At 46.1% G+C, this 21,012-nt stretch overlaps 1 protein-coding gene across 3 annotated transcripts in view; it reads left to right on the top strand.

The window, feature by feature from the left end:
- The window catches only part of EFCAB8 (EF-hand calcium binding domain 8), a 66,607-nt gene extending 56,117 nt beyond the window's left edge, over positions 1–10,490 (top strand). For all 3 annotated transcript variants that reach the window (XM_049650935.1, XM_049650934.1, XM_049650936.1), the window contains 5 exons: positions 1,642–1,810; positions 7,241–7,373; positions 8,545–8,749; positions 8,835–8,933; positions 9,883–10,490. In XM_049650935.1, coding sequence (XP_049506892.1) covers positions 1,642–1,810; positions 7,241–7,373; positions 8,545–8,749; positions 8,835–8,933; positions 9,883–10,308 — 1,032 coding nt within the window. In that variant the 3' untranslated portion in view covers positions 10,309–10,490. The remainder of the gene's footprint in view (positions 1–1,641; positions 1,811–7,240; positions 7,374–8,544; positions 8,750–8,834; positions 8,934–9,882) is intronic.
- Positions 10,491–21,012: the final 10,522 nt, after the last annotated feature.

The following is a 21,012-nucleotide window of genomic DNA, read 5'->3' as shown; positions in this document are numbered from 1 at the left end:
ATGACATATAGAATGGGAGAAAATATTTGCAAATAATGTACATGATAAGAAACTAGTATCCAGAATATTCAAAGAAATCTTACTCATCAACAATAAAAAGACAAATTACCCAGTTAAAAATGGGCAAAGAATCTAAATAGACATTTCTTCAAGAAGATACACAAATCAGCAATAAGTATATGAAAAGATGCCAAACATCATTAGCCATTAGGGGAATGTATATCAAAACCATAATGAGATCCCCGTTCACACTCATTAGGATAGCTGTAGATAATAAATGTTGGCTAAGTTGTGGGCAAATTGAAACTCTCATACATTGCTGGTAAGAACGTAAGGTGGTACAGCCACTTTGGAAAACGATTTAAGTTTCTCAGAAAGTTCAACATAGGGTTACCATATGACCCAAGAATTCCATCTCTAAATATACACCCAAGGGAAATGAAGAGGTGTCCACACAGAACCCTATATACGAGTGTTTATAGCAACATTATTTACAATAGCCTAGAAGTGAAAACAACCCAAATGTCCACAACTGTTGAACAGATACATAAAGGAATGATGTGCTGATCCACGCTATAACATGATGTATCTTGAAAACATTATGCTAAGTGAAAGAAGCCAGTCATAAAAGACCACATATTGCATGATTCCATTTATACCAACTGTGGAGTGATGGAATGGTCTAAAATTGAACGTGATGGTGGTTGCAAACTCTGTGAACATACTAAAAATGACTGAAGCGAGCACTTCAAATGGGTGAATTGTGAATTATATCTCAATAAAACTGTGTTTAAAAGGTAGAAAAATGGTAGAACAATTTTTCCTTTTCACAAATCTTTTTTTATTTGTAGTTGTTCATGCATCTGGTAATTTATCTCATGGAAATAATATGGGGAGAAAGCATAAATCTTTCCAAGGCTTTTAATGTGTACCGCCAAACTACACTCCAGAAAGTTTATAGAGTTTTGCACATTATTAGCCTATTCTGCTTTATCCTTGCCAACATAAAGTATTTATTATTAGCGGTATTCATCCGAGTGAGCGTTCCCTGGGTCTATCAGAGTGCCTCGCTTAGAGAAGGCATTCAATAAATAAATGTTCGAAGTGAAACAAACCTTTAGCTGATTTTTAGATACAAATGGTTTCCTTTGATTTTAATGAAGCTATTTTTGCTTATTAGTGATGTTGACATCTTTCCTTATTTTATTGGCCATGTATAGTTTTGGGAATTGTCTGTTCACATCCTTTGTCCGTTTTTCTTGTCCTAGCCTCACCACTATGTGGCTCTGGGCTCAGTTCTCTCCTCTACGAAATGGTGAGACTCATACACATCCTGTAAGGTTGTTATGACATTCAAATGGAATAATCTGTATAGACACATCTGGTAAACAATATAGCAATATGCGAATGCTTTTTTATGATTTTACCAAAGGGACCAGTGAGGGCCAGAGAAGTACCAGGATTTACCTGAAGTCACCAGAAAGCTAATGTGGGAACATGTCTAGAACTAGGACCCTGGGACGTGGGCCAAGGGACTGTGTCCCAGGATCCTTCCAGAGGGCTCTGCTGCCTCCAGTGTCATGTGCCCTCTGGTGAACCTGTGTCTTGGGATAAGTAGTTCTCCTGTGTTGTCCCCTGTAGGTTGTGGCTGGCCAGACCATTTCCTTGGTTCCTCCCAAGCTTCTGAATACCTGGAAGGACCATTTGGACAGTGTGGCAGACATCCTGTATGTAGATGCCTTCCAGCTGGTTATCAGTGCTGGCCAGGACTGTAATGTCAAGGCTCGGAAACTCTCCGGTGACACCGTTGGTATGGGTCCTACTGAAGCTCAGCCGTGCCACATGGCCCATTGTGGTCCTGTCCCTGTTAGAGCATAAACTGGCATAAACCTTATATCCTATGGGGTGGAGTTTCAAGCCATAGCAGCTGCCTTTGCTCAAATAGTATCACAGGATATGTGCCTTTCCAATTGTCCATTCAGCAGTGTGTCCATTCATCCATCAGCTGTCCATCTAACCCCCCACCCATCCACCCAACATTATTTGCCTGTGTATATTTTTGCAAATCACGTATCTGAGAAGGCACATTCCTTTCTCTTTTTAAAAATAAACTTGGGGTGCCTGGGTGGCTCAGTTGGTTAAGTGTCTGGCTCTTAATTTTGGCTCAGGTCCTGATCTCACACTTTGTGAGTTCGAGCCCATGTCGGGCTCTGTGCTGACAGCAGAGTCTGCTTGAGATTCTCTCTCTCTACCTCTCCTGCACACTCATGTGCACTCTCTCCCTCTCTCTCAAATAATAAAAAAATAAACTTAATTGTTGAGTTATAACCTATATAAGGTAAAGCACACAAACCAAAAGGGTTCAGCTTGATGAATTTTCAGAAAGTATACATATATCCTTATAGCCATCACAGAAAAAGCACCGTATGCTTTCTTACACTTGATACTTGCATGGTCTATGTCTCAGCTCTTCTGCCCTGCCCCCAGCCTTCACTGGACTGCCACTATATACCCTGTGAAGGCCTGAGGGAAAGAGTTGGTGGGTAGCTACAGACTTGCCCTGTGGCTTGAACATCCTGGATTATAGTATGTCATGCCATGTGAGGCTGTTCAAAGTTCACTAAGCACTTATCTGGGCTTATCCTCCTCTCATTACTCTGTCAGGGCTGAAAGCAGCCTTGGTCTCTTGTCTCTTATCAAAGATTTATTCCTTTCCTCACATTTTCAGCTCTTATATGGGTAAAAACTCTTTGATTATTTTTATTTTATTCCTGTCCTTGGATGGAATTCCTCATTTTATAGTTTATATCCTTGAACATATTGCCAATGCTATTTTAAAGTCTTTGATAACTCTAATATCTGGTTCACTTCTGGGTCTGTTTCTATTGCCTATCATTTCTGTTGGTTCCAGACATGATAGACTAACAAGGACTGGATTTACATTCTCGCTTTAAACAACTAAAAACATGAACAAAGTATATGTGACAGTTTCCAGACATTAGACAGCAGGCAGCAAAGAATAGTAATCCCTGAGGTATTATAATTTATACATAATATACTAGTATGTATTGTATATATTTGTAATATTATAAATTACATCTGTATTATATGAAATATAGATATAATATTATAATATATAATATAAGTAAATCTATAATATTATGAATATACTTCATGTGTTACAAAAGGTAGAAGAAAACATCAAAATGTTGAGAGAACTCGAATATATATATATATATATATGTGTGTATATATATATATATATATATATATATACATAAATATATATAAAGACCCAAATTGAAATTAGAAATTAAAAATAACAGTGTCTGAGATAACAATACACTGGATGGGATTAATAGCAAATTAGACACTACAGAAGAAGGGATTAGTGACTATGAAGACATAGTAATAGAAATATAGAAAAAAAAGACTGAGTAAGCTGGTGTTTTATGTGTATAACATGATGATTTGGTATATGCATACACTGTGAAATGATCACCACAATCAGGATAATTAATACATCTATCACCTCACATAGTATTTGTGCAAGGTAAGAGTTCTTAATATCTACTCTCTTAGCAAATTTAAAGTATACAATATAGTATTGTTAACTATAGTTGCCATGTTATACATTAGATCCCCAGAATTTATTCATCTGACCACTGGAAGTTCATTACATTTGCCAACATGACTTTTCAACCTATCTCTGTCCTTATATTTATATGTGCCTCTTTTAAACAGCATTGTATTTAGTTTTATTTTTTTCATCCTGACAATATTTGCCTTCTAATTGTATATTTAGTCCGTTCAAATATTAATGGAATTATTTATATGGTTTCAGTCTATCATCTTGATACTGTTTTTCTATTCTTTGTTCCTTTAGTCTTCCTTTTCTTTCTTCTTTTGCATTAATCAAGTATTTAAAAACAATTATCGGGGCACCTGGGTGGCTCAGTCAGTTGAGCATCTGACTTCAGCTCAGGTCATGATCTCGTGGGTCATGAGTTTGAGCCCTGTGTTGGGCTCTGTGCTGACAGCTCAGAGCCTGGAGCCTGCTTGGGATTCCATGTGTATCTCTCTCTTTCCCTCCCCTGCTTGTGCTTTCCTCTCTCAAAGATAAATAAATAAACTTAAAAAATCAATTATCTTGTTTTATTCCTTTATTAACTTTTTAGTTGTATGTTTTTATATTATTCTTCAGTGTTCTTTAGAGATTATTTAGAGGTTATAATATACACTCTTGACCTGATACCACTTCTTGTGCAAGAATCTTACTTTCTTCTCCCCACTGTTTATGCTATCTCTAGCATATATTTTATTTCAAATATGTTATGTCTTCCCACAAGGCACTGTTATTAATGTTACTGTAAGCAGCCTATTTCTTTTTATATTTACCCATATTTACCATTTCTGATGCTCTTTATTCCTTCTTGAAATACTGGGGTTCTGTCTGCTATCATTTTCCTTAAGTCTGAAGAAGTTCCTTTATTATTTCTTATAGAATCCATCTGTACTGATCCTTTAAGCTTTCTGTATCTGAAAACATATTTAGTTTGTCTTAAAATGTTAAGACTCTTTTACTGGGCATAGAAATCTCAGCTGGAAGTTAATTTTCTTTCAATATTGAAAAAGAGACTTTTCTATCGTCTTTGGCTTCCATATTTTCTCTCAAAAAGTCAACTGTAGGGGTTCCTGGGTGGCTCAGTCGGTTAAGTGTTTGACTTTGGCTCAGGTCATGATCTTGCAGTCCATGGGTTCAAGCCCTGCACCAGGCTCTGTGCTGAACTCTTGCTCAGAGCCTGGAGCCTGCTTCAGATTCTGTGTCTCCTTCTCTCTCTGCCCCTCCTCCGCTTGTGCTCTGTCTCACCCTGTCTCTCAAAAATAAATAAATGTAAAAAAGAATTTTTTTAAGTCAACTGTAAGTTACTTTGAAAGTAATTTTTCTTTTCTCTCTGACTGCTTTTGGTTTTCAACAGTTTGACTATGATGTTCCTAGTGTGCTTTTATTTGTATTCATCCCGCTTGGAGTTCACTGATCTTTTTAAATCTGGGGGTTGGTATTTTTCACCAGTTTTGAAAAGTTGTCAAATATTATCTCTTCAATACTGCTTTTGCCCATTCACTCTCTCCTCCCATTATGGAGTTCCAATTTACATATATGTTAGAACATTTGACTCTGTCCCATATGGCTATTATGCTCTGTTCTGTTCTTTCTGTTTTTTTGTTTGTTTCTTTTTTGTTTTTGTTTGTTTTTTATCTCTGCCTTCTAGTTTGGATATTTTCTGATGACCTGCCTTCCAATTCGTTAGTCCTGTCTCCTTCTGTATGCAGCCTGGTATTAAATCCATTCAGTTAATTCTTAATTTCATATTTTTTTAGTTCTCGAATACCGATTTGGTTCTTTCCTGTAGAATACAATTCACTGTTGAAATTCTCCTTCTTTCCCTTAATTTTGTTCATATTTTCCTTCATTTTATGTAACTATTTGCAATAAAGTTTTATCTGCTAACTCCTGTGTCAGAATTATCTGTGGGTCTATTTCTAATGCCTATTTCTTCTCTTTATTATTGGTTGTACTTTTCTGTCTTTTTATATGTTAAATGCATAAAAAACCTACCTCTCCAAAACCCCCCAAAATGAAACAACCCCTCCTCAAACCAAAGCCAAGACTTTTCTAGACTTTGTATAAAAGAACCACAGAGACAGAAGTTGATGGATTTTCCTCCAGCACATGTGCTCGTTGCTCTGTACAAGGCTGCTCATCTCATTGCTGTCAGGAACTGAGCTGGATTGGGTCTGGGTTGCAGCTTTAGGAAGACTTGGTTTTCTTCCATCTTCCATTGTGCAATCATCTCAAGGGTGAAGTCTGTTGTGTTTGTCAAAGGTTTTTTCCTCCAGTGGGACTTTGTCTCCCAACAACCTCATTCTATCTGTCTAACCCAAATTCCAGGCCCTCAGCTCCCCTAGTGCTCAGCAAATGTCCTATGGAAAACACGTCTATGCATTTGGGACTTCACTAGACTTGATCCCATCCTGCCAGCCAGAATGTCTGGCAGAAGCTCCGATGGTTTCTTTTGCTTCCAGGAGCTTCCTTCTGCCTAAGCAGAGCCTGATTCTCACTCAGCCTGTGCCCAGACTCCCAGAGAAGGAATCAGATCTCAATTTCAGTTCTTCTTGGAAGGACTCTTCCCTTTCTATAATTTTATTTTTTTATTTATTAAAAATTTTTAAATATTTATTTATTTTGAGAGAGAGAGAGAGCAAGCAGGGAAGGGGCAGAGAGAGAGGGGGGACAGAGGATCTGAAGTGGATTCTGTGCTGACATCAGAGAGCCCAATGCAGGGCTTGAACTCATGAAATGTGAGATCATGACCAGAGCTGAAGTCAAACCCTTAACCAACTGAGCCACTCAGGCACCATCCCCCTTTCTGTAATTTTAGTTAATCTATTTTTTTTTTGAGAGAGAGAGAGAGTGAGAGAGAGAGAGAGAGAGAGAGAGAGAGAGAGAGAATGTGCACGAGTGGGGGAGGAGCAGAAGAAGAGGGAGAGATGGGATCCCAAGCAGGCTCTGCACCCAGTGCGGAGCCTGACACGGGGCTCAATCTCAAGACTGTGAGATCATGACCTGAGCTGAAATCAAGGTCGGATGTTCATCTGACTGAGCCACCCTGGCACCCCTAGTTCATCTACTCTGTTTTTGCTTCTACAGCTCCCCAAGAGTTTTTAAAATATGACTTTTTATATTTTTTAATTTTTAGAAATTCTGCAGCAGGGCAGTTGCCTACTACTCACCATGCCCTGCCCCAAAGTAGGACTCATGTTTCTCTCTTCTTACTACCTGCTTTCTCCTCCAGCCTTTCTCCTCTCTAGTGCCACCCCAATCTCATGTCTGGTGGGTGCCTGATCACTTTATGTCATTGCTACTTTACACATGAGCTGCTTAAGCCCAATTGAAGATCACTCAGTCATTGCCATCGAGGTCTTTCCATCTCAGCCTACATGTGGGGCAGGATGCTTTGGCCTGAACTCCAAGTGTATTGTAGGACTAAGGCTAGTTCCTTCAGATATTTGTTAAGTAGCCGGCATAATGCCTGGTATGTGGTAAGCATCATGAAGTGTGGGCCAAGGGTAAGGGGTTGCTAGCTGAGTCTTGAGGGTGGAGGGTGAGGGGTAGCAGGTTCAGAGAAAGGGAGGTAGGCCACTTCTTGTGACTGAGTTGGTTCTGGTTAAATCACAGGGACGTTCGGCCTGAGTGTCTGGAAAAGGCTGCGGGATATTCAGATGGTTGGTGATCCTGAACTGAGAAGAAACTCAAAGGAGGAGGATGACACTGTAGTTGCTGCCCAGAAGGCCTTCCATTCAGAGCTGCAGTGAGTTATCACAGCCCAGCTGGTATTTGCTGGCCCAAGGAGGGGGAGGCTGGGAGCCTCCCCAGGTCCCAGGCAGCCTCATCTGGGTTGGGTAGCACTGGGCATATTTGGTAAAGGCCAAAGGTTTGGGACTTGCAGGCAACTTGGCTCTACAGGTGGCAGCTATGGCCTAAGAGCCCAGGTCCACTGAAAGTTTGAGTGGTACAAATCAGCAGAAAGTATAGAAAGGCAAGCCGTTAGATGGGCCTCTGCCCCAGAGCCCGGTTCAGATTTGCCAGGGCTGGTTTCCCTGCTGGGGCCATTTCTATGTGGCTAGAGGTCCCTGGTAGGACAGTGCCCAGAGCTCTGGTCCTGAACACACACTTGTGTTATTTCCCTGATCCACAGGAAAGTCAGGCTGCTTGTTGCTTCTTTCCTCTACAGGTTCTTTCTCCACCCATGTTCCACTCTTATTCCTGACCAAGTCTCAGATAATTTGGGGTCATCCCAAAAAAATATTTACCAAGGTCCTGCTGACTTCCAGACTCTGTGTTAGGTTCTAGAGGTCCAGATACAAGTCCTGCCTCAGAGAACTCAGAGTCCACTTGGGGAGATTGGCACACAAACTCATGGTTGTTGTTTTATCTGATAAGTGATGAGACTATTAAGAATAGGAATGGCTCAGAGGACAATCACCTCATTGGGTGGATCAAGTAAAAGAGAAGCTTCATAAGAGAAGAGATTCTGGAATTGGGTTTTGATATGTCAGTAGGAGTTTTCCAGGCACCCATACAGTCCTTGTGGCTCCTAGTCTCTTGTCAAGGCATACCTCTTTACAGTCCTATGTGGGGTTATCAAACAAGGTAGAGGTAGGGTTTCCTTGGAAGGGAGAGGATGTTTAAATATTCCACATTTGGGGGGACCAGGTAAGATCAAGATGGGGTATTAGACCTCCATGGGAAGAGCTCAGGTGCTAGGAAAGGTCTCAGGACTTGTTGGGGGGTCCGTTTAATCTAGTCTTTGCTGATGTTAATTGGACACCTGTTTAGTGTTGGTCCTGGGCAGTATGACCTCAGGAGAGGGATAAGGAGGTAGAAGAGGATCGGGCCCAGGCGGGAGAAACCCGTTGTGCTCCCCGGGAAGGCTGCTTGTGGTGTGAGGGCATCTTATGAAGGAAAGCGCCTTCCATCAGGGAGGAGCGGGCTCTGGCTGAGGCCCTGGTGTACCAGCGGCAGGAGGAGGTGGCACTCGTGGCTCTCCTGAATGGGAAGCCAGACACGGAGGCTGAAGCTTGGGCCAACCTGCAGAAGATAACCCAGACGTCCCCGTGGGCTGGAGAGCGCTCCCAGGAAGACGTTGAGAGCAGCTGGTGCAAGTGGGAGTCCAAGGGCAAGCAGGTGAGGCTGGGTGGGGGACCCGGGGGCATAGAGGGGCCCTCAGCTGTCAGCCCTGAGGCCTCACTCTTGCCCGTGACTCCTGCAGGAGAGCAAAGTTGTGGGAGCCGCGTACAAGCCTAAGGACCGGTCACGGAGTCCTGGACTCTGGTCCACCAATGTGCAGTATAGCTGGATGAAGTACCAGGTGAAGCAGGGTGGGGCTTGCTCCCTGAGATGCTGGAGGCTGGGGATCCCAGTTCCATTAGCAGCCTCCCTTGAGCCCACAGGGCCCTCTCGTGGGGGCAAGGGAAGCACCAGCCCTTTAACAGAATTCTGGGATGAAGCTGGTTGGGTTGATTTGTTTGCCAAGGCCCTGGCCAAGGCCATGGACACAGGTTTTGTCTTTGAGGACACACCTCATCGGGCCTATGGGAGGAGGTTCTCTGTGGACCTGGGACTTTGATAGCCTTCAAAGAATTTCCCAAAGTCTGTGGCTGTGCGTTTGGTTGGTTGTTAGTCTCCGTACTGTGGGCTGCTCTAGAGCAGACACAGGGTCTCCCGGTGCCATGTGAGAGACAGAGGGAACGGAAGTGGGGGGCTCTGCTTGGGGAAAGAAAGAGAGAGCCGGGGACTTTGCAAGACAGCTTTGAGCCCCATCTAAGCAAGCCTCTTGCTTGGGCAGACTCCAGCCTCTTTCAGAGGCATCTGCCATAGGGGCATTTATGAGAACTTCCTCCCTCTGTGATGGGCACCGAGTGGTGTGAGAGAACCCCTCTGTCCCGGGCTGGGAGAGGTCAGTGCGAAGGGAGGCCACATCCCTGCCTTCTGGAGATGGGCCTCAAAGCGCAGCTTGGTGAGTGCTGACAGGAGAGGTGGGAGCTTGTCTGGGGGACTCCTCCCACCTGAGCCTCAATCAGGCCCAGCTTGAGGCCTCATTCTAAGATGGGGACGGTCCAGTGCTGACCTCAAAGCGTTGTTGCCAACCCCAGGAGAAGGGCTGGCTGCCGGGCCTGGAGCACAGTGGGCTTGCAGTTCCGGAAGGCTGTGGACATCAGTGACAACCACGGTACTCTGGAGACTTGGCCCATCCTCCGCGTGAGCCTGCTCTTGGTCCTGGGTGAACCCCTCAAACTCCCCTGCTCTGTTCCCCACAGATTTCACCTCAGATCTACCAAAGCCTGCACTTCAACAACCTGTCGCCCACCCACATGTCTGACCTCGTGTTGCACAACGTCCTGGGGCAGCAGGGCCAGCGCACCCACCCGGTGACCCACAACCGCCAGAAGGACCCGGATGCTGACAGGGAGACCATGCCCAACACCACGACCAGCTCGCCCACTGCCTCCCTCTCTCCCAGTGACTCCCTCTCCTGGACAGCCTCAGGCTTCAGGTTCCTGGAGTCTGGCCTGTCCACCTCCCCATACCTCCAGTCCTCCCCCTCGGTCTTGTCCCAGGCATCCAGGTACATCGTGCAGAGGTCGGCCACACCCATGCCTGTTGCCTCGTCCGTCAAGCAGCTCTCAAGACCCCTGAATACCACCCTTCTGTCCTCCATGAAAAGTTCCCGCATCGGGTTCTGAGGTGGCCCACCGTGTCTCCAGTCGTCCAGCACAGTGACCAGGCCCATGGGGGTCCTGTCTGTCCCTGGCTCACCCCTGCCAGACCCAGAGGATACAGACCTCCTTCTATTGACCTCCTTCTTCACTAGAGTCCTGGAGAAGAAAATAAATATTTGCAGATATCAGAGGCCTCCAGGCCGGGAGGTCAGGCTGTGTGTCCCTTTACCCCCTTAAGCGCCAGGCTGTCTTGGAGATTGGCCGCGTTCCCCTGATGAGGCCCCGGCTGGATGCAGGGAGAATCCCCTCCCCCGAGACATCTGGCCCAGCTGTCCAGCAGGTGAAGCATAGGGACAGGGCCCCAGAGGCTCCTTGGTGTTGTGGTCAGTGGGTCATGCCACTAGGGTGAGCGGTTTGCATCTGAAAGTTGGTTCAGCCTCATGGCTGGAGTGAGGCCCCGCAGCCATCCGGAGGTGGTTTGTCTCCTGCCCTGCCTTGTGCCTGTTCTCCCCCACCACCAGGTACTCCACCCCAGGGAACTCTGTGTTTACAAACTGTCCTGCCCCTCAAGGATGGTGGAGGGGCATCCTGGCCTGGCTCTGTGACTGTCCCTTTGGACCCAAGTTTTTCTGAACCAAAGCCCCTTGATCCTTCTGCTGTGTGCTGCTCTGGGCAGCGTCTTGGGTGGAGAACTCAGGGCGGTGGTAAAAGCCGTGGCAGGGTCAACGCCTCTGCCCAGAGGTGGAGGGAAGGACATGGGGGGAGGAGGGTACTGAGGGGTAGGGATGGGATGTGGCAATTACCAGGCCTCGGGGAATTTTCTTAAAGGCCTGTGCACATCCCTTACCTGGAGGGAGGTTCGGGGTCCCCTGTGGGACCTCAGATCCTGACTTAGGGGCCATCTGGCTGGACACTAGTGGTCAGGACAGGTCAACCTCAGGGGAAGACTTCCGCGAGACTCTGGGGCTCGGTGAATCCTCCTCTCAGTAGGACCCAGCCCCTTACAACATTTTACTGCCTTTGCCCACGTGTTTCATTGTAGGCACTTAAGAAAATAATAGTCTGAGTCTCCACTCCTACCCTAGCTGCTGCTGCCCGTGGGGATTTATGTCTGGCCACAGGGGCTTGCTGGCCGTCCCTCCAACCGGCAGGCACCCACGATACAGAACCCCAGGCCCAGAAGGCACGGCGGGGCTGAGTTCTACCTACAGTGATGTGAGTGATGCTTTGTCTCTCCTGCTGTTCCCACCCAGCCTCTCCTGGCCCAAACCCCAGGTGGGATATGGGACAGATAATTCTGGAGCATCAGGGTCAGATGGAGCTTAGAGCCCAGATGCTGGGAGCCCAGAACTGGAGGCCAGTGTCACACTGGAGTTGGTGAGTGAGGAAGCTGGGTTGGTGGCCCAGTGTCCTGTCTCCTGGTCATCTGTGCTTCCCTGAGCGCCCCTCTTCACCTCCCCAGGCCCAGGTGTCTACACAGCCACACCAGTCTCCTCTCTGCCTGTTCTCTGCCTTCTGCATCAATGGCCTTAAAAAACTACTTATATTTAGCTCTCCTCTGATTCTAAAAGTAGCAGAGGCTGAGTATAGAAAAATCAAGAAAATACCGAAAAGCGTAAGAGCCAATAAAAACCATCTGGATTCTATTTCCCAGAGATCAGTTTGGCGCATTTTCCTCTAGATGTTTTTCTGTCTTTACGCACACGTGTGCCCTCACAGCCTCGATTCCCGTTCACTCCCTCCTCATATGCTCACACCCACACGGCCCGTAACCTTGGCATCCCGGCTTTGAATGCAGCCTTTCTCACAGGATGAGCAAATGACATCGCTGTGTTGCTGTAATTCCTCGCGACCCTCGCCAGTGATGGCTGCATTCAGCCCTGCTCTGGGTCGCTTTCTTCAGGATCTAGGGCTACCGCCACACTGCTCTTGAAAGAGGCAGGAAGGCACGTGCCTCCTGTGCGCCCCCTCACGATGTACCGCTAACAGTCCGACAAAGGAACAGACATTTGTCTCCAGTGGAACAGAAACGTTTTCCCGGCCCGGCTGGCCTGAGGGGTCATGACCTCAATGGCAGACTGAGGGTGGGTGTCCTTCCACCAGCAGATGGGGCACGAGAGAGCACTGAGGGGCTTGGAGACAGCCTTGCCCTCAGAAAAGCCATCCTTGACCTTGTTTTCTGGCATCGCTTCCCTGTTTCACACTTGTTCAACACTTATTGAGCACCTGCGGTGTGCCAGGCACTGCCCTGGACACCGGGGACACCAGAATGAGGAACGCTCAGCCTCGGCCTACTGGGGACACAGACCACGCCTGTGTAGCGTGGATGCACCTTCTCATTAGTGTATCCAATAGATTCTCTTACTGAGCGCAAGGATTGGGCATCCAGGGGGAGGCAGGCGGAGCTCGTGGGACAGTGTGCAGATGCAGTGGGGACCAGGAGAAGCAATCTGAAGTGGCTTCCTGGGGGAGGGGGCCTTTAGCCCAGAGCCAGCCAGGACCTTTGTGTTTGCTGTCTGCTCTGGCTGAGAAGGGCTTCTGGCCCATCAAATGGCCTCTCCTTTATGCCCTCCTCAAATATCGCTTCAGGGCCTGGTACCCCTGGACTTTTTACCCACCCACCCCCCCCTCCCTGCTTTATTCTCACCACAGTACCCCCGCCCCCAGGGCAGGGCCGTGTCTATCTTGTTCCCACAGCTGGCCCCGTACTTGGTGCACAGCAGGCCTTGGATAACTGTTTGTCTACTATTAGCTCAAAGTCTATCTCAAAGTCTACCTACCAGGAGGTCCCCTGAGATTGCTCTCACCCTGGTTTTCTCTCCTCTGGGCCCGGGTGTCCCCTATTTGCTAGCCCTGGATGGACTGTGGAGCATCCCTCCCCAGTGACAGACCCTGTCTGTGAGCCCCAAGGGGCTGCTGGGAAGGAGCAGAGGACCGGGGCCTTGAGGTCCTGCCCGGTTCTGGTATCTGGGCTTCTTTCTGGATTCGATGCTGAGTGGATCCTGACTGAGGTCGGGGAGGGGAGGCAGGTCTTGGACTGGCTGGTGGTCAGTCAAGGGAAACTGCCGGGGCGAAGGCCTGGGAGTGGGGCAACGAGGAGAGTCTGGGAGCCAGGCTGGGGGTCTCGTTGTTCTGAAGGCCCGACCGAGGCCGGGTGTTCAGGGTGCCAAGTTCACCACGGACATGGCGCCCGCTGTGTCCTGGGCCGGGGAACGAAGTGCAGATGTGGAACGGCGTGTCGCCCACGTCCTGGACACGCACCACATCCATCACGTGTCCAGCACATGAGAGGCAGCCGGGGGCCCAGGGAGGGTGCATCTTTGCCCGGGGTCACCGGGCCCTTTCCTGTTGAGCGGTGCTGTCTGGGCTTTGTGACCTGTTTCCAGACCAGTGCCAGTGGGGGCGGTAGAGAGGGGGCCTTCCAGCAGAGAGAACAGCCAGGGAAGAAGCCCCAGGTGGGAACGAATTGGCATTTTTGGAGGCCAGTGTGGCTCAATAGAGTGAACGGAAGGAGGGAGGGGCTGTGGGGAGAGACCCTAAGGGGCCAGTGACACGGGGCTTTTTTCTCTTGGGAATCCTGAAGGCATTTTAATAAAAGGTGCAACACAGTCTCACTGGTGTTTTGAAAAGCCCCCTCTGGCTGCCTAGTGGTGAGGGACTGTGGGGGCAGGAGTGGTTCTGGGAGACCGGGGTGAGGGCAGGCAGGCACCATGAGTGGCCTGGACGAGAGGGTGGCAGACTCTCATGGCCAGGAGCTGACTGTGGGAGCTTCTGAGTTGTGCAGGAGAGGAGCTCTGAGCTGCTCTGGGCTGCTTTTCCTTCAAAACCCTTTTCTCCCCCCTTTCGACTTCAAGAGCTTTTAAAAACTATCGTATTTCCTCAATTCTCAGACATAATTTTAAAATTGTATTAAAAACAAGGTTTTTAAGGTTTCAGAAGTTGGGATGTGTCTCATAATTCAATGATTTTTTCCCCCCTTGGAAAGCTGGTATGACTTTGATAGGAACAAGGCGGTGAGGGCACGCCTGCTGGGGAGGGAGCGCCCCCTGGTGGAGCGAGATGCGGTTACAGCCCCCGGCCGGTTCAGAGGCGCGGAGGAAGGGATTCATTCTTTCTCTGGGAGAGGAGTCGGGCTAGTGGCGGGGAGTGAGGGAGGTGGGGAACCTGTAGTTCTCCTTGGAGGCTGTTGAAGGGATGCGACTGGGCGGGGAGGGGGGGCGAAGTAACTTTCCAATTTGCCAGATGTTTTACACACAGTTTCTCGCAAGGTTCCTATGTCGTAGATCATCTATCCCCATTATACAGATGAGAAAACGGAGGCTCACACAGGATGAGTTGCCCAGGGCCACCTAACCAGGAAACGTCACAGCTAGGTTTCCAACCAGGGATTTTAGGTGTTTCTGCCACTTCTGGGCCAAGATGCTCAGGATTTGGGGGTGCTGCCTTTGGGTGGGGCATCCCTTGGACACTGGAGACAGAAAAGTGGTGGAAAGATTCCTTATGACAGGAGACCTCCACCTCCTGTGGCAGGCAACGTCAAAGGTCAGGAAAGGGAGTGTCCAACCCATCTGGCCCATCCAGCCTCAATGTTCTCCTTGCCCACTCCATCACAGAAGCCAGCAAAACTGGACAGAAACGTCATCTTCTCCCAACATTCTCTCAGTCGTTACTTCTTCACACACAGAATTAAGTCCCCTGGGACCTCTTGATTTTATTTGTTTCAGGGTGATGGGTGGGCATGAATAGGTGGCATGTGTTGTAGCCCCTCCCTCCCCCCTCTTGCCCTTGGAAGACAACCTCCTCCCAGCCCCACTCTTGCCCTTGGAAGAAACACCACTGGATCATGCACTTTCTTGCAGAGCCCGCATATGACTTCAAACTCCTTTCCTAGGCAGCCCCTTCCAATCGATCCCAGCTGGCACTTGAGATTCAACTCAGTTATCCCAGCTGCCCAATCCCCCTGCAAGAGGTTAGTTTTACTCTGAAGTCAGTTCATGGGTGTCTCTGTTTAGACAGACAGGAAGCCAGAAAATAAAGCACATTACCACTATGGGCAATTAGAATTCAGTCCCTGCTGAAGTAGGATAGAATGTGCCTCTGTAGTGGGAATTTGATGAGATTATCGCAGTGCCTGGCATGGAAGAGTAACAATTTTTTATTGAGTAGTTATTTTGTACCAGGCGTGATCACATTTAACCATTATGACAATAGGACTCATAGAAGTTGGGTAACTGACTAAGGTTACATAGCTAGGAAGTAGCCATACTCCTAACCAGCCCTCTATGCTGCATCTGTGGTAATAATGACACATTTATCAAGAACATACTATGTGCCAGGCACTGTTCAAAATACTTTACATGTTCTAAAGTCTTTACTTAAAATATTTTTTTTTTAGAGAAATGATAGCTTAAAAAAATTTTTTTTCCTATGTTTATTCCTTTTTGAAAGACAGAGAGCACAGGCAGGGGTGGGGCGGAGAGAGGGGGGCGGGGACATAGAATCCGAAGCAGGCTCCAGGCTCTGAGCTGTCAGCACAGGGCCCAACACGGGGCTCGAACTCACAAACCGCGAGATCATGACCCGAGCCGAAGTCGGATGCTCAACCAACTGAGCCACCCAGGCGCCCCTAAAATATTTTTTTTAATGTTTATTTTTGAGAGAGAGAGAGAGAGAGAGAGAATGTGAGCAGGGGAGGGGCAGAAAGAAAGGGAGACACAGAATCTGAAGCAGGCTCCAGGCTCTGAGCTGTCAGCACAGAGCCTGACGTGTGGCTCAAACCCATGAACTGCGAGATCATGACCTGAGCTGAAGTCGGACACTTAACTGATTGAGCCACCCAGGCGCCCTAAAGACTTTACTTTTAATCTTCACAATTTAAACAAGTGGATACTGATATTATCCAAATCTGCTACATAAGGAAACTGAGGCATGGAGAGGCACAGAGAAATGTGCCTGGTTAGTGGTGAGGTTGGGGTTCGAACCTGGGAAAAAGCCTGGCCGCAGAGCCTGCTTTGTGTTTTGTTTTGTTTTGTTTTGTTTTGTTTTCCTTTTCTGTTCTTTTTAAATAGGCTGTGTTTTTGATCAGCACATTATCTTGATTCTTTGAAGGTACTTACTGCCCCATAATTGTTTTATTGTGTTATTATTACTATCACTGTTATTACAGGTATAGGCTGGAGGCTTGGGGAGAGGGGCAAGTCGCCTGCAGGGCACCGACACGCTGAAAGAATCAGGTGTGTAGGCCGAAGATGGTTCCATGGTTCAGTGGGGAAGGGGTTAACAGCTCCTCTATGTGCCGGGAGGAGCCACGTCCTTTTTGGAAAGAATTCCATCAAGATAGAATAAACAGAGACGTGGCACCTGCCGGAGCTGGACCCTTGAGGGCAGGAAACTGACATGGAAATTCACATGGGTGACACCACCATGAAATGGTACCTGCCAACGCCCCTCCGATGTTTGTTGAGAACACTGTACCTCTTTACACGGCCTAATGGCTGCGGTCTTGTCTGAGCCTCAGAACAGCCCTTGCCAGGCAAAATGATTGCTCCATTTTATGGATTAGGAAACTGAGGCCCAGAGAGGAGTTTGACTTGTCCAATGGCACTCTGGCTTCCTGCACTGATTTCTACCCCCAGACTGGAATGCTCACACATGCAACGTGGGGCACAGCTACTCTGCTTTTACAGGAGACGGGTACGTAGAGGCCTGGGTCCTTGCCTCTGGTGTAGCTCCTGGTATTGAAGCCCAGACAGGGTTTGACTGTTAGGCCCTCGCATGTCCAGTTTGCAGCTTCTTGAATCTTTATCCCAGCGATAGAATCACAGGAAGAAAAGGCTCAAGGAGGTCTGGCTTCATGTCCATTTTTGCCAGACATCCTGGGCGTCCTCAGGCGAGCCCTGGGCCTCTCTTAGCTTCAGTTTACCATGTGGGGCTTGAATTAGATTTGTGTTTCTCAAAGTGAGGACCTTGAACCATATATGGTACGTGAGATGATTTTAGGTGGATGTGGGGTTAAATAACAGTCGATGTACACTTAGAACAAATATTTTGATTTTAGTTTTCTCATTTAAAAGATTTGCATAGATTGGTATTTCTTTTTTTATTAAGTTTTTTATTTTGATTCCAGTATAGTTACCATGCAGTGTTACATTAGTTTCAGGTGTACAATATGGTAATTCAACAATTGTATCCATTACTCAGTGCTCATCATGGTTAAGTATAGTTTTAATCCCCTTCACCCCGTTTCCCCCATCCTCCACCCACCTCCCCTCTGGTGACCACCAGTTGGTTCCCTGTAGTTGAGAGTCTGTTTCTTGGGTTGTCTCTTTTTTCTATTGCTCATTTGTTTTGTTTCTTTTTCTTAATTTAATTTTTTTTTAAATTTCCATCCAAATTAGTTAGCATCTAGTGCCAATGATTTCAGGAGTCGATTCCCCAGTGCCCCTTACCCACTTAGCCCATCCCCCCTCCCACAACCCCTCCAGCAACCCTCTGTTCATTCTCCACATTTATGAGTCTCTTGTGCTTTGTCCCCCTCCCTGTTTTTATATTCTTTTTGCTTCCCTTCCCTTATGTTCATCTGTTTTGTCTCTTAAAGTCCTCATATGAGTGAAGTCATCTGATTTTTGTCTTTCTCTGACTAATTTCACTTAGCATAATACCCTCCAGTTCCATCCACGTCGTCGCAAATGGCAAGATTTCATTCTTTCTGATGGCCAAGTAATACTCCATTGTGTATATATATATACATACATATATATATGTATGTATATATATACGTGTATATATATGTGTGGTATATATATGTATATATATGCATGTATATATGAATATACATATATGAATATAAATATGAATATGAATATGAATATATATGTATATATATGTATTATGAAAACCTGAGACTCCATGTTTTCCAGAGTGGCTGCACCAGCTTGCATTCCCACATTTGTTTTGTTTCTTAAATTTCACATATGAGTGAGATCAAATGGTATTTGTATTTCTCTGACCAACTTATTTCACTTAGCATTGTACTCTCTAGCTCCATCCATGTTGTTGAAAATGCCAAGATTTCACTCTTTTCTCTGGCTGAATAATATTCCATTGTATACAGATACCATATCTTCTCTTTTTAAAAATAATTTGTCTTTTGTTGGCGAGGATGCAGAGAAAGAGGAACACTTTTACACTGCTGGTGGGAATGCAAACTGGGGCAGCCACTCTGGAAAACAGTATGGAGGTTCCTCAAAAAACTAAAAATAGAACTACCCTACGACCCAGCAATTGCATTACTAGGCATTTATCCACGGGATACAGGTGTGCTGTTTCGAAGGGACACATGCACCCCCATGTTTATAGCAGCACTATCCACAATAGCCAAAGTATGGAAAGAGCCCAAATGTCCATCAGTAGATGAATGGATAAAGAAGATATGGTATATATATATATATATATATATATATATATATATACACACACACACACACACACACACACACACACACACATACATACACAATGGAGTATTACTCGGCAATCAAGAAGAATGAAATCTTGCCATTTGCAATGACGTGGATGGAACTGGAGGGTATTATGCTAAGTGAAATGAGTCAGTCAGAGAAAGACAAAAATCATATGACTTCACTCATATGAGGACTTTACGAGACAAAACAGATGAACATAAGGGAAGGGAAACAAAAAGAATGTAAAAACAAGGAGGGGGACAAAACAGAAGAGACTCATAAATATGGAGAGCAAACAGAGGGTTACAGGAGGGGTTGTGGGAGGCGGGATGGGCTAAATGGGTAAGGGGCATTAAGGAATTTACTCTTGAAATTATTGTTTCACTATATGCTAACTAACTTGGATGTAAATGAAAAATAAATAAATAAATAAAATATATTTTTAAAAGTTTATTTATTTTTAATAATCTCTACACCCAAAATGGGGCTTCAACTCATGACCCTGAGATCAAGAGTCACATGCTCGGGGTACCTGGGTGGCTCAGTTGGTTGAGCAACTGACTGACTCTTGGTTTTGTCTCAGGTCATGATCTCATGGTTTTGTGAGTTCGAGCCCTGCGTAAGACTCTGCTCTGCCAGTGTGGAGCCTGATTGGGATTCTCTCTCTCCCCCTCACTCTCTGTCCTTCCCTCTGTCTCTCTCAAAGTAAATAAATAAACTTAAAAAAGAAGTCACATGTTCTTCTGACTGAGCTGGCCAGCGGCCTTGATACATCTTCTTTTTTTTTTTTTTTTTAAGTTTTTAACAAAATTATTTTTTCAATTTTTTTTTCAATTTTTTTTTAACATTTATTTATTTTCGAGACAGAGAGAGACAGAGCATGAACGGGGGAGGGTCAGAGAGAGGGAGACACAGAATCTGAAACAGGCTCCAGGCTCTGAGCTGTCAGCACAGAGCCCGACGCGGGGCTCGAACTCACAGACCGTGAGATCATGACCTGAGCCGAAGTCGGACGCTTAACCGACCAAGCCACCCAGGCGCCCCTACTTTTTCAATTTTTAAAAAATATTTGTTTATTTTTGAGAGAGAGTTAGAGCGCAAGGTGGGTAGGGCAGAGAGAGGGAAATATAGAATCCGAAGCAGGCTTCAGGCTCTGAGCTGTCCAAACAGAGCCTGACGCAGGGCTCAAACTCAGAAACTGTGAGATCATGACCTGGGATGAAGTTGGATGCCCAACTGACTGAGCCACCCAGGCACCCCTAAAATTTATTTATGTTGAGAGAAAAAGAGAAAGTGGGGAAGAGGAAGAGAGAGGGAGAGAGAGAATCCCAATCAGGCTCTGCACTGTCAGTGTGGATCCTGATGTGGGGCTCAAACCCACAAACTGCGAGATCATGACCTGAGCTGAAACCAAGAGCCAGATGCTTAACTGACTGAGCCGCCCAGGTGCCCCATATCATATCTTCTTTATCCATTTATCTATCGATGGACACTTTGGTTGCTTCCATAATTTGGCTGTTGTAATATGCTGCAACAAACACAGGGGTGCATGTATCCCTCTGAATTAGTGTGTTTTTAAATTTTATTTTGAGGTAAATACCCAGTAGTACAATTACTGGTCTTAGAATAGTTCTATTTTTAACTTTTTGAGGAACCTCCATACTGTTTTCCACAGTGACTGCACAAGGTTGCATTCCCGCCAACAGTGCACAAGGGTTGCTTTTTCTCCTCGCCAACGCTTGTCTCTTGTGTTATTTATTTTAGCCATTTTGACAAGTGTGAGGTGATACCTCATTGCAGTTTTGACCTCTTCCCCTGATGATGAGTGATGTTGAGCATCTTTTCATGTGTCTGTTGGCCATCTGTACATCTTCTTTGGAGAAATGTAAGTTCAAGTGTTCTGCCCATTTTTAAATTGGCTTATTTGGTTTTTTTGGGTGTTGGGTTGTATAAGTTCTTGATATATTTTGAATACTAGCCCTTTATCGGATATGTCGTTGGCAAATATCTTCTCCCATTTGTCTTTTAGTTTTGTTGACTGTTTCCTTTGCCATGCAGAAGTTTTTTATTTTGATGTAGTCCCAATAGGTTATTTTTGCTTTTGTTTCCCTTGCCTCAGGAGACATATCTAGAAAGATGTTGCTATGGCCGATGTCAGAGAAATTACTGCCTGTGCTCTCTTCTAGAATTTTTATGGTTTCAGGTCTTACGTTTAGGTCTTCAAACCATTTTGAGTTTATTTTTGCGTATGGTGAAAGAAAGTGGT

The sequence above is a fragment of the Panthera uncia genome (assembly GCF_023721935.1).
Source record: "Panthera uncia isolate 11264 chromosome A3 unlocalized genomic scaffold, Puncia_PCG_1.0 HiC_scaffold_11, whole genome shotgun sequence".
Lineage (NCBI taxonomy): Eukaryota > Metazoa > Chordata > Mammalia > Carnivora > Felidae > Panthera > Panthera uncia.
This window is presented reverse-complemented; position numbering and strand designations above follow the sequence as displayed.